Here is a 13,141-nt window from a genome sequence, read left to right as displayed (position 1 = left end):
TGTGTAGGAGGAGGGTGAGGGTGGTGTAGGGTGAGGGTGGTGTGGGGTGAGGGTGGTGTTGTGTAGGGTGAGGGTGGTGTAGGGTGAGGGTGGTGTGGGGTGAGGGTGGTGTTGTGTAGGGTGAGGGTGGTGTAGGGTGAGGGTGGTGTGGGGTGAGGGTGGTGTTGTGTAGGGTGAGGGTGGTGTAGGGTGAGGGTGGTGTAGGGTGAGGGTGGTGTGGTGGAGGGTGGTGTTGTGTAGGAGGAGGGTGAGGGTGGTGTAGGGTGAGGGTGGTGTAGGGTGAGGGTGGGGTAGGGTGAGGGTGGTGTGGTGGGGGTGAGGGTGGTGTGGGGTGAGGGTGGTGTGTAGGAGGATGCTGAGGATGGTGTAGGGTGAGGGTGGTCTGGGGTGAGGTGGTGTAGGGTGAGGGTGGTGTGGGGTGAGGGTGGTGTGCTGGGGGTGAGGGCGGTGTGGGGTGAGGGTGGTGTAGGGTGAGGGTGGTGTGGGGTGAGGGTGGTGGGTGATGTGAGGGGCAGGGTTAGTGCCAGGGGTATGGTGCTGTCTACTCACTCTGGCCACCCTGAGGAGGATGTGAAGTTTCTTCCGCTACTGCATGCCAGTCTGGACGACGTTGCCCACGGCGCTGACCAACTCTGGCACCTGCGCCCAGGCATGACCAACGGCGCCGGCTGTTAGCCTCCTTCACAGGTCAGGGTACAGGATCATCCTCCTCTCCTCCATGGCGTCCAGGAGGGTCTCCAGTTCCACTTCAGGAAGTGTGGAGCAGCTCTCCTTACAGCCATCTTGTTGGCTGGGAAAAGTGTGTGTGGGTAATGAAGTGTGTATATGCAGGTTCAGCTTGTCAGCCTCCTGAATGTCAATCGCCCGGCGAATCCGGCACCATTTTTCATGAGAATCGATTGTGTTCCACATGGCGCCGGTGCCAGCCCATTAATAATAGCGGAATCGGTGCAATGTGTGCCAATTTTTCTGTTGTGAAAGTCCATGGATTCTCCATTGCCGTCAACACTTAGGGAGAGATTCTCTGGGCGGGATTCTCCAATAATGGGGCTATGTCCCCACTCCAGCATCAAAACGCGGGCGTTTCACTCTGGACTTTCCTGAAGCAAGTCCAGAGTGATTCTCCTACCTGAAGGGGGCCAGCAGGGTCCTGGAGTGCTCCTCGCAGCTCTGCCTGCCAATACGCGGACCTGCACTTCCGGGCGGTAGTCCGCTCATGCGCACGGCGACATGGCGGACTCACACCGTGGAGCGGCCACAGAAATATAGCCCCCCCCCCCTTGAGATTGCACGCGCCCACGGATCGGTGTCCCCCAATCGTAATCCTGGCCATCCGTGAGGCCCCCACCGGTGAAGGATCCCCTCACCCCCCACTGGGGCAGCCGTGGACTGACTCCGCAGCCACCACTGGTCGTTCCCGACAGGCAAAACGTGGTTAGAACCATGGCGTTGGGAACTCGGCCAGTTTTCATCAGAGAATCGCCGCGGGGGCCAATGTCAATGGCCCCCTATCTGCGCCGTGTAGACTGTGCGCGCTCGATTCACGGCGATACCCCGGACCGGAGAATTACGGGAGCGGTGTTGTGCTGTATTTCGGCGTCAAAGCCCATTCTCCACCTCCGTGTCGATCGTGATTTTGGTGCGGAAGCTCGGCGAATTCTGCCCACTGTTCCCTGATCACCAATTGGGTGAAGAATACCTTTTTACGACGAAATCAGGGGCGGCGCCTGTTTGATACAGGTTTTGCATGCTCCGCCCCCTCCAAAATGGCAGCATCGCGGCACTTCTCACATGTCGTTGGGACGGCCTCAGAGAGTCACTCAAAAACCCTCCCCCGATGCTCAGCCCCCAATGGGCTGAGTTCACAAGGGCACGGTTCACTTCTGGTCCCAGTCGTGCGGGAACTTGGCGTGGCAGCTGCGAACTATGTCCAGCGCTGCCACAGTCAGGCGGGAGCAGTGCTGCTGACCAGGGTGGTTTCCGTGAGGGCTTGGGGGACTGGTGGGGAGTGTCCAGGGGGTGGCGAGGGGGTGTCTAGGGGGGCACTATCTGGAAGGTCGGGTCCATGCACGGCCGGCGCCATGTTTTACAGCGTGACCGCTGCATGTCGTCGCTGTGCACATATGGTGCCACGGACCCGGCCATTCTCCGGCTGTTAAATCTGTGGACGCCGGGACTTTTATATGGCACGGTTACTAGCCCCTCACCGGTCGCAGCGTGGGTGATGGGCGCCGCTGATTTTTTCCACACAAAATGCCACAGATCCTCTGCACTTAGCCTCAGAATCAGAGAATCCAGCCCAGTATATTTTTCCTTCAACTATTAGGCCACAATTTAAAATAAATCACTTTGTTTTATTAGCAGGCACAAAACTAATGTCAATGTAAAAATTATGGAAGGATTGTATTCAAATTGTTACCTTAATTTTACAGACTGAACTGACATGAAATGAAATCTGTTCGCTGACATTTTGTTCATACATAATGGCAGCAGACAGAAGGCATAGCAAACCATCAGTATTATCTACTAGAATCTGACGTGTCTGTATTACGGAATCTAATTCAGCAAATGTATTGATTTTAATACTTAATTTTTTTTACTTCACTCTGTTAGTTACGGTATATAACTCCTATGAACACATAATGCAATGAAAGAATATATAATTCGTGCATCTGAATTCAACAATTTGTTTGCAGAGCTGCTGCTTCGCTGATATACCAAGCCCAGAAATAGATTTGGTAAAATAGATTATTTGCCCATCAGAACTTGTTTCAGTGCTTCAGATTCACATTTTTCTTCATAGAAAATATTCTTCATGTGAGAAAAGATCAACTCGCCTTAATATACAAATAATCAGCCTCTCACAGTGTGCTGTAAATTGCACATTGAGTAAAGAATACATTTTCAAAATGAAACTCAATGACAACTATAGCATTTTCAGATAACTAAGTATAGCCAGCATTTCTCAGAGTTTATTTCCTGCCCCCTGTAATTTTACAGATTTTTAAAAGTTGTGTCATTCCTTTATAAATGCTGTTTTTGATGCATCCCTTGTGGCTGAAAAGTAAAACCATCAGTTGGAACCTTGCCAAGGAACAACTCATGAATTAATTCCCCAAGTAATATCTTGAGAAAACATACTTAAAATGTGGATCTGGAGTTTAAAAAAAAGGGAAATGAATATCAGCTGTTTAAACAAGAAATTAGGATTTGGCAAATATTTCCTTTGAGGAGGAGATTGCAAAGAATTAAAACCTGGAAACTAGTCAAATTAATTTGGGCTTTTTAGTTATCAACAAACATACTGAATTAAATGGAGGAATTGCTGGTAACCTTAAGATTAATGCATGTTTTATATTGAGTTTGATATTCAGTAAAGATAAACATAAATTTCACAACCCATTTTCAACTGTAAAGCTACCAGGGTGATTGAAATTCAGTTAGCTTCCTCAGATTTGATATGAATTCAGCCCTTATCTGGGGAGTTGTTGAGCTTTGAGTAGGGTTGACTCCTTGAGTGAGTGGTCTATTTGAAAAATGGCATTCACCAGAAATGTTGATTGGGAAGACACAGGCTATATTTTCTCTCCATGAAAATGAATCGACATTCGGGCTGTTCTCCAATACTCCCTCTCAGCACTAGACCTTATTCGGAGTGCTCAAATGGGGTATCAGTCCTATTGTGCCTGGAAATGCTCTCTGAATGGACCTATCGAAGAATGTAAAGGCTCATTTTCAGCCCAATGATGAAGATGTCCAAGCTATTATCATTGAAATATTGCTCGAGGTGTTGCAATGCTGCCCAAATCAATCATGATAGCAGCAACAAATGGGCACCATTATGAGACAACGCTGACCACAAATTCAACCTGAACATCCCTTTCTCTGTCCATGCTAGTTCAGGCCACAACGTCAGATATCAATGGTGGAGCCATGGCTCAATTTTGCACCTCCATTCCTCTCCCCCACCATCCCTTTTCTCCCTGCTCGTTGGTATCACCAGAGAGCTGCCTGAATGGCCTGAATTCCTCTAATGAGAGCTAGGGAAAGGCCTCCTATCCCGACCAGTTGATGATAGCTTTGGCCCCCAGTGGTCTCCCGAAGCTTTCTTTGTTCTTCCTCAAACTTGATCCCATTCAGCACTGCCTGGTTCTATCCAGGAGCTATGAGTCGGCCTTCGCTTCGTGCTTTTCCAGTAGGTGTTTAGCATGAATATATGTATAATCCATGACCCAAGAAACAATGCGCTTGATCCCCATGCTTTCTCCAAAAACATTTAGTGGAATACAGGTGTGACTGTCAGAGAATTATAGCACAATTCGAATAATTAAAAATTTCCAGAATTGGATGAATAGTCCATGAATCATAGAAACATAGAATTTACAGTGCAGAAGGAGGCCATTTGGCCCATCGAATCTGCAGCAGCCCTTGGAAGGAGCACCCTACTTAAACCCATGCCTCCACCCTATCCTCATAACCCAGTAACCCCACCTAACCTTTTTTTTGGACACTAAGGGCAATTTAACTTGGCCAATCCACTTAACCTGCACATCTTTGAGAGAAAACCGGAGCACCCGGAGGAAACTCATGCAGACACGGGCAGAACATGCAGACTCCGCACCGACAGTGACCCAAGCCAGGAATCAAACCTGGGACCCTGGAGCAACTGTGTTGAAATGTTACTGCATGGTAGAGGTGAGATTGCATTTATCTTTTGTAAGATGACTTGAATGATATCTTTATTTGAATATGTAAAGAAACGTTTCATATAACCATTTTTTCAGGAGAGCAGAACCATAAGTAAAGCCATAAAATGTTTGACACAGGTTGAGCATCTCAATTTATTCTGAAATTGGTGAAGAAATTAGAGTATACTTCAGATATGCAAGTCTGCACGTTCTCCCCATCTCTGCATGGGTTTCCTCCGCATGCTCCGGTTTCCTCCCGCAAGTCCCAAAAGATATGCTTGTTAGGTGAATTGGACATTCTGAGTTCTCCTTCAATGTACCCGAACAGGCACTGGAGTGTGGCGACGAGGAGATTTTCACAGTAACTTAATTGCAGTATTAATGTAAGCCTACTTGTGACAATAATAAAGATCATTAGATTATTATTATTATATGCATCTGAAGTAGTCAGACAGGGTGTAGTGAAAACAGGTGTGGAAGTGAGGCCCTATTGTCTGCCCTATTATCCAACTATTGATTTCAATTGGTAAAATATTGGGTGGATTCCTTAATGGAATCTCCTCATGATTTTTCTATATTTACTGTGCCCAAGAGATCCAATGCGCACAGCAACAGGAAAATCTGCCCCCAATGAAAGTTCATTTCTAAAACTCATGAACATCTAAATAAACCTCTTTGAGCTGTGTGGGAAGGCAGACTGGTGTTTGCAGAAGGACAAAACTAGTACTGAGAAACAGTCAATGATCTAATATGAATCCTTGTCATTAAAAGGGTGTTTTGCACTCTCACAATTTCACCTCTTATGGGATTCGAGAGGTACCATTCGAGAGGCTTTGAGCATCTTGTCTTTTTACTGTGGGTTGCATTTCATCTATTTCTTCTAAATGATATTTCCTCCTGTAGTAAATCCGCGATAACAAAGTGATGATAAACATCTCCATTATGAGAAGCTGCTGGTTCATATCTGGAAAAGATTGAATCGTAATTGTTTAAGTTAAATGACTAATTACAATAGGCCATTTGTGAAAAAATATATAGAATTCTTAGGGCCCTTTTGTGTGGCTCTCTCTGGCAGCATGGAAGATTGCTAGCAATGAGCACAGGTTGGCTTTTTAGGCTACAATGTTAGAGCTCTATTTTTGACCTGATGTTAAGGCTGGAGAGATCCTAGAGAGAGGAATGAACAGAGATTATGTGTGTGAGAGAGAGGATGGGCAGACAGAGGGTGTGAGAGAGAGAGGGGGTTAATGGGCAGAGTGAGAGAGAGAGAGAAATTAGCAGATTGTGTGTGAGAGAGTCAGAGGCAGCAACATTTCTCCAATGTCAAACAAGTCTCGGAGGAAAATATTGGGGTGGCCTCGGCCAGCAGTATTCCTCAGTCCATGCCTGGTAGCAAGAGTTCAACGGTTGCTGTGTGAAGTCTGGTGTGCTGGTGGGAATGAGGACGGGAGGTGGAAGTGGGGTTGGGAACTGGGGGTGGGCACAGGGTGGTTGGCCCAGACTGAGCTGACAGGATCAGGTACAGGCCCGTACAAGAATTTTTCCAGCACACCTGAATGGGAGGCGATGGGATCCGGGCCAGCATCAGGATTGGGTGGTCCTGACTCCTGGCAAAGGTGGGTGGAAGCGGGGAGCAGGGGATAGGGGTAGAATGTGTGAAATGTAGACTGCTCCGCCGGTCTAGCCAGCACCGTCACCTCCGCTCCTCTGGTGAAGTGTCCCTCACATTTTCCCCAGAGTACATCACCCTGGCAGTAACAGAGCAGAAGGAAATGGCGGCAGAGGAGGAGACAGAAGTAGCAGAGGAGGGTGGCAGCGACAGAGGTATAGGCAGTGAAAATAGAGGCGACAACCACAATTCATGGAAGAAGAACCTGAAAAAGGACAATATAATTCATAAAGCACAGGTCCTTTCACTAGCAGGTATGTCTTAATGAAAAAGCTGATAATTTGTGTCCTTGGCCATTGCAAATTATATGTCTATGAGCTATTTTCTGGTTTCCTTTCTCTGTCTACAGAGTCCCACAAAGACATAGGGAGCAGATGGCATCTCTGCATCTCCAAATCCCAAAGGTTTGGGATAATGCTGTTGCAAGTGACAGCAGTGCTGATGATGTTCCTCTCAAGCATTCAAGCAAAGAGTGCATTAGAAGACGTGACTGTGGCCAGTATACATGTTCTCCAACCGCAACTCATTGGGTGGAATTTTCATTTTTTTGTGATGTGTTGTCTCAGGCAGGAAGAGCAGAGGGCAGCTCGCCAGTGACCTCGCTGGTTCTACCCACCAAATCTTAAACACTCTGAAAAGAAAATGCTAATCCCAAGACATCATACTGGAAGAATTGTAGGTGCCCCAATCTAAAAAAAAACTAACAAGTGCTGTAGGATGACACTGCTGCCTCAAAGTACCAGAGACCCAGGTTCAATTTCGGCTTTGGGTCACTGTGTGGAGTTTGTACATTCTCCCCGTGTCTGAGTGGGTTTCCTCCAGGTGCTTCAATTTCCTCCCACAGTCCAAATATGTGCAGGTTAAGTGGATAAGCCATGCTAAATCGTCCCTTAGTGTTCAAGGATGTGCAGGTTAGGTTATGGGGATAGGATGGGGTGGACAGGGGAGTGTATATAGGTAGACTGCTTTTTCGGAGAGTTGGCGCAGACATGATGGGCTAAATGGCTTCTTTCTGCATTGTCGGGATTCTATGATTCTGTGACTCCCCCAAACGGACACAGGACCCATCCCACAGACATGGGACCCCCCCCCCCCCCCCCCCGGTTTTCAGGTGGAGGGTGGGGCATGTAATTGAAGGAACGGGACTGCCTCTGGTTCCCTGCCCGCAGTTTTTAGGCTGGTTTTGGGAAGGCTGAAAATGAAAGGGCTTAGGCTTTGGATGGGAACTGTGGTGTGGGGGAGGGCATCTTCATCTAAAGGCCCCCCCCCCCCCCCCCCCCACAAACTGGCCTCTGCCACACACCTCAATCGGCCAGTTTCCATCCCGCCAGGCCTTCATTGCCCTCTCTGCCCTGGGACTCCATAAACCTACTGTGCTGTCAAGTCCCGGGTCTTGGGCTCAGGTTCCTCTTCAGTCTGCTGCATGTCTTGTTGCTCCAGGGATTAGAGAGCTGCCACCCAATCAGATTGAATGACAGCTCTCGAAGACAGGATTTTCTCTTGAGTAAGGGGAAGTCCCAACTACAGCCAGTTGACGTCCATTCGAGCGTAAAATGGCAGAGGGGCAGTCAGTCGGCAGGGATGTGTTCACTGCCGACACTTTGGACCATGGCAAAGAAAACCCCACCATCCGAAATGTTCAGGCCCCTGTTTTCCCTCTTCCCTCCCATCATCAGCATCTTCAACCCATCAATTGAAGACGAAGGGTTGAATGAGGAGGAGATCTCAAAGGAGCTAAGCAGGCTGGACAATTACATCACGGGGAAGATCATGAACAGGAATTCAAAATCAGCCAAAATCAATCAGCCATCTGGTGTAATGTGCAGTTATTTGTGTTTGCTCCCCTTTTTCCAGCAATAAAATTAGTGCAGATTTTACTAAAACCTTTATTCTGAGTTTTGTTTTCTGGGGTCAATTCCACAATTTAGCTGTGTATAGTTGCCATTTTTCTCAATACATTTTGCAGAGCTTTTAGACAAACTTTTATTCTGAATATTTGTTGGGGCATAACTCCAAATCTACAGAATCAGACTTAAAACCATAGGATCATAGAATCCCTACAGTGCAGAAGGAGGCCATTCGGTCCATTGAGTCTGCACTGACCCTCTGAAAGAGCACCCTACCTAAGCCTATCCCCATAACCTCACCTAACTGTTGGACATTAAGGGGCAATTTAGATTGGCCAATCCGCCTAACCTGCACATCTTTGGACTGTGGGTGGAAACCGGAGCACCCGGGGGAAACCCAGGCAGACACAAGGAAAACATACAAACTTCACACAGTCACCCAAGTTTGGAATTGAGCCAGGGTCCCTGCTGCTGTACGGCAGCAGTGCTAACCACTGTGCCACTGTCTGCCCAATCCCGAGTACCTTCATCCACACAAATACATGTTGGAAGACGACTGTGCACTTCCATAATTTTACACATGCTGATGCTCATTCGAGGTGCACCAGCAATAAAATCCATCAAATGAACTGGAAAAGTAACCAGTTTGGACAAGCACCGGTATCACCAGTATTACTGGCACTCGCTACTGGAACAGCAGTTCTGAACGGTTCTTATTTACCCGTTCAGAAGAGGATCTGGCTGGTGCCAGTATCTCTGGAACTTCTTCCTGGGTTGCACCAGTGAGGAAAAAATACCTTTGGTTGCGCAGTGAATATTATAAAAAATGTTTACATACCCATTTTTAAGCAGGACTGTATCATAAGCAAAGTCAAATGACAATGTCTATCTGTAAATAAATATGTACCTTTTATTCTAACCACACTGAACCACTTAGGGTTGCAGGAGTGCACAGGACCAGTAAAGATCATTGTTGTAGAATGGCGGGAGGGTGAGCTGTGAGGAGGATGCAGAGATGCTTCAGCAGGATTTGGGCAGGCTGAGTGAGTTGGAATATGCATGGCAGATGCAATATAATGTGTATAAATGTGAGGTTTTCCCCTTCGGTAGCAAAAATAGGAAGGCAGATTATTATTTGAATGGGTTTAAATTGAGAGAGGTGAATACTTTGGTGTCCTCGTGCATCAGTCACTGAAAGTAAGCACGCAGGCAGTAAAGAAGGCAAATGGTATGTTAGCCTTCATAGCGAGGAATTTGAGAATAAGAATAGGGATGTTGTACTGCAATTGTTTCGGGCATTGGTGAGGTCACACCTGGAGTATTATGTGCAGTTTTGGTACCCTTATCTGAGGAAGGATGTTCTTGCCATGGAGGGGATGCAGCAAATGTTTACCAGGCTGATTCCTGGGATGGCAGGACTGTCAAATGAGAAGAGACTAAGTCGATTAGGATGATATTAATTGGAGTTTTGAAGAGTGAGAGGAGATCTCATAGAAATTTATAAAATTCCAACAGGGTTATCCAGGGTAGATTCAGAAAGAATTTTACCGATGGCGGTGACGTCCAGAACTAGAGGTCATTGAACAAAGAACAAAGAGCAAAGAACAATACGCACATGAACAGGCCCTTCAGCCCTCCAAGCCTGTACCGGTCATGATACCAACCTTGGCCAAAACCCTCAGCACTACCTTGTGCCGTATCCCTCTATACCTATCCTATCCATGATTTGAGGATAAGGAGTAAACCTTTTAGAGCTGAGGTGAGAAGACATTTCTTCACCCAGAGTGGTCAATCTGTGGAATTCACTACCATAAAAAGTAGCTGAAGCCAAAACGTTGTGCAATTTCAAGAAGGAGTTCGATCCAGCTCTTGGAGCGAAAGTGAGGGGACGGCTGGATCAGGGTTTTGAACTTGATGATCAACCATGATCGGAATGAATGGCGGAGCAGACTCAAAGGGACGAACGGCCTCCTCCTACTTCTATTTTCTATGTATGTTTCTATGTATCGATCTGATATCACCTAAATAAACTTGACAAGTAATCTACATGCTGCTTCCTCAACCAGGAAGTAAGTGGTATGAAAGTGATGGATTTATGTTTAACTGTGTCAATGGTAAAGCCAAGCTGGCGAGCTGGAAACCTTTGTTTCATGGTGTTATAGCACATTTCTCAAATTTAAATTAAAATTATATAATTTTTGGGGCAAGTTATGGCGTACAGTAGATTTAAGATAAAATCTTATCTAAGCAACGTACATCCTCCTCTGGCAGTGGGTGAAAATGGAGGTGCACAGGCAATGCCGCCTGACAATGCTGTTATGTTGATAATAGCAGCTTGCAGTTGAGTAAGAATGAATGAAATCTGTATTAAAAAAGCAGAAAATTAAAATGACCGAGAGCAACATAAACCATGAGAATGGGGGCCACATTGTAGGCTTTAACAGTTGGTAATTTCTTGAAGTTGTTAATTTGACTTTTCATGCTGATTTGTCAATTAATTAACTGATTAATAAAACTGACTCAGATGAGCACAGGGTGATTATTACAAGTTCAGGTCTGCCTCGAATAATCTCTTGGGTACAACAATGTTGCCCAATCTAAACTTCAGCAATAGAGCTGCCTATTTATGTTGCATACTATCTCCTTAACACGTACCCTCATTCATACTTCACCTGTCTTTTAAAAGATAGACTGAAACATTTGGTGGGACAAGGTCAGATATGAATTGCTAGGCCGCTTTAATTCACAGATAGAAAATGAACATTAAAAAATGATATTCAAAGAAAATTCCTATTAACTTAGAATCATAGAATCATTACACAGAAGGCTATTCTGCCCATTGACTCCATGCTTGCTCTCTATAGAGCAGTCCTATTCCCCAGTTTTATTCCTATAGCAAGTTTATTTCCCTCAAGTCCATCCAATTTCTGTTTGAAATCATTGTTCATCTAAATTTCCACAACTCTCATCGGCAGAAAGTTCCAAGTCATTGCCACTCACTGCACAAGAAGGTTCTTTTCACATTTCCTCTGTATCTCTTGCCCAAAACCTTAAATCTGTGCCCCTTCATCCTTGTACCATCAGCCAATAGCTTTTCCTTTTCTTTGTCTCCCTTATCTAAACCTATCATAACCTTGTACACCTCTATCAAGCGTCCTCTCAATTCCCTTTGTTCCAAGGAGAACAGCACTTTCTTCAACCTAATCTTTTCACTAAAATTCCTCATCTGTGGAAACATTCTACTTGATTCTCCTCTGCATCCTCTCAAGGACTCTGACATCCTTCTTGAAGCCTTGTGACCTAAACTGGATGCAATTCCCCAGTTGTGTCCCAACCAGAGCTTTATAATTGTTTCGCACAAATTCCTTTGTACATAGTCCCTCAATTATGAAACCTTAAATCCCATATGCTTTTCTAACTATTCTCTCAGTATATTCTGCCATTTACAAAGATCCATGCACATAAATCCCCTGGCCCCTCCAGCCCTGAGCACTCTTTAGAACAGTGGCATAAAGTATATATGGGCTTTCTTTATCTCTTCAGTCAAAATGCACCAGCTCACATTTCTCTGTATTAAATTCCCTCTGCCATTTGTTCTTTGTTTCTGTGCTCCCAGCCAGGAAAAAGGTAGGCTTGCCAATTCTGGTTGAAGTTATCTCTGGCAGTTTGATCACTGACATTTTGCCATGTTCACATCTGTTTATAAAGAAAGGGCATCATTGGCCGTAAGTATTGAGTCTGCGTGTGAAAGCCCAGGAGAGTTCAAGACATTTTGTTTTCCTTTATGTCTCCAGTTCCCTGGATAGGACTGGGTATTTCCACATCAAGCAAATAAAAGAGGCTCGATGGAATTTTACATTATAAAGTTTCATAAAAGTATCAGTTAAAGGAAGTATTTTAAAAGTAAATTTAGAGTACCCAATTTATTTTTTTCAATTAAGGGACAATTTAGCGTGGCCAATGTACCTAGCTTGCACATCTTTTGGGTTGTGGGGGTGAAACCCCCATGCAGCTAATGTGCAAACTCCACATGGACAGTGACCCAGAGCTGGTATCGAACCTGGGACCTTGGCGCCGTGAAGCAGCGGAGGTAATCCACTGTGCCACCACGCTGCCCTAGTTAAAGGAAGTTTAAGATTTTTGATTATTACTTTTGAACAACATAAGTAAATGCTTAATCAAGAATTGTAGAGATATTTATGCAAATAATTCAACCTTGAAACACTGCTATCTTAGTCCACCTGTGTGCTATTTTCCTTTAGTTGTACACAGTAAAACACAGTGAACAGCCTATATAACCCTGAGTAAAAATAGTGAGGTTAGTAGTAAATGTTATCCTATTTGGTTGGCAATCCCATTCATGTCCAACATGAGATGATTCATCTCCACTCATAGGAAACATGTGCCTACAGATTCTGTCCCATGAGGTTCAAACGAGCCTGGTACCAAACATTCTTTTCAAAAGAGAATACGCAGTGGCGAGTAGCTGTAAAGTACTGAATCCAACCTTACCTGATAAAGAGTGAATTTAGGGATTATCTTCTGATCTTTAAGTTCACCTTTGACTTTGTTAAAAACAATCCCAATTGGCCACAGTGCAACTATTGTGGACACACCAAGGGAAGTGTTAATCCATATTGCAGGTCCACTTGGAGACAGCTGTCAAATAAGAAATCTAAACAGTTATGTTCATTGAAAAAACATCTAACTATTGTCAACGTAGGCACGTAGAGCCCAACCCACCTCCCACTATTCCTGGAGATGAGAGGAAGAGCCCCTAAAAGAGGTTCGCGTCTGGTCCCAAATGGAGCATGATGCGCCCAGCCCGAGGCACTGGGTGCAATCTGATTAACTCCCTCACTGCGTGTGAACCAGACTGGCATATTTTAACTCATTTAAGCATGCATTTCCGGGTTTTAGCTGGGTTTCCTAGCTCC

General features: G+C 45.5%; 1 protein-coding gene across 1 annotated transcript in view; it reads right to left on the bottom strand.

The window, feature by feature from the left end:
• Nucleotides 1–4,816: 4,816 nt before the first annotated feature.
• slc51a (solute carrier family 51 subunit alpha) overlaps nt 4,817–13,141 on the bottom strand; it is a 49,863-nt gene continuing 41,538 nt past the window's right edge. The window contains exons 6-8 of the mRNA XM_038802236.1: nt 12,717–12,863; nt 10,461–10,566; nt 4,817–5,652 (exon numbers count right to left, since the gene is read on the bottom strand). Coding sequence (XP_038658164.1) covers nt 5,489–5,652; nt 10,461–10,566; nt 12,717–12,863 — 417 coding nt within the window. The 3' untranslated portion in view covers nt 4,817–5,488. The remainder of the gene's footprint in view (nt 5,653–10,460; nt 10,567–12,716; nt 12,864–13,141) is intronic.

The sequence above is a fragment of the Scyliorhinus canicula genome, chromosome 7 (assembly GCF_902713615.1).
Source record: "Scyliorhinus canicula chromosome 7, sScyCan1.1, whole genome shotgun sequence".
NCBI lineage: Eukaryota > Metazoa > Chordata > Chondrichthyes > Carcharhiniformes > Scyliorhinidae > Scyliorhinus > Scyliorhinus canicula.
The sequence above is the reverse complement of the archived record's forward strand: the minus strand, read 5'-3'. Positions and strand labels throughout refer to the sequence as shown.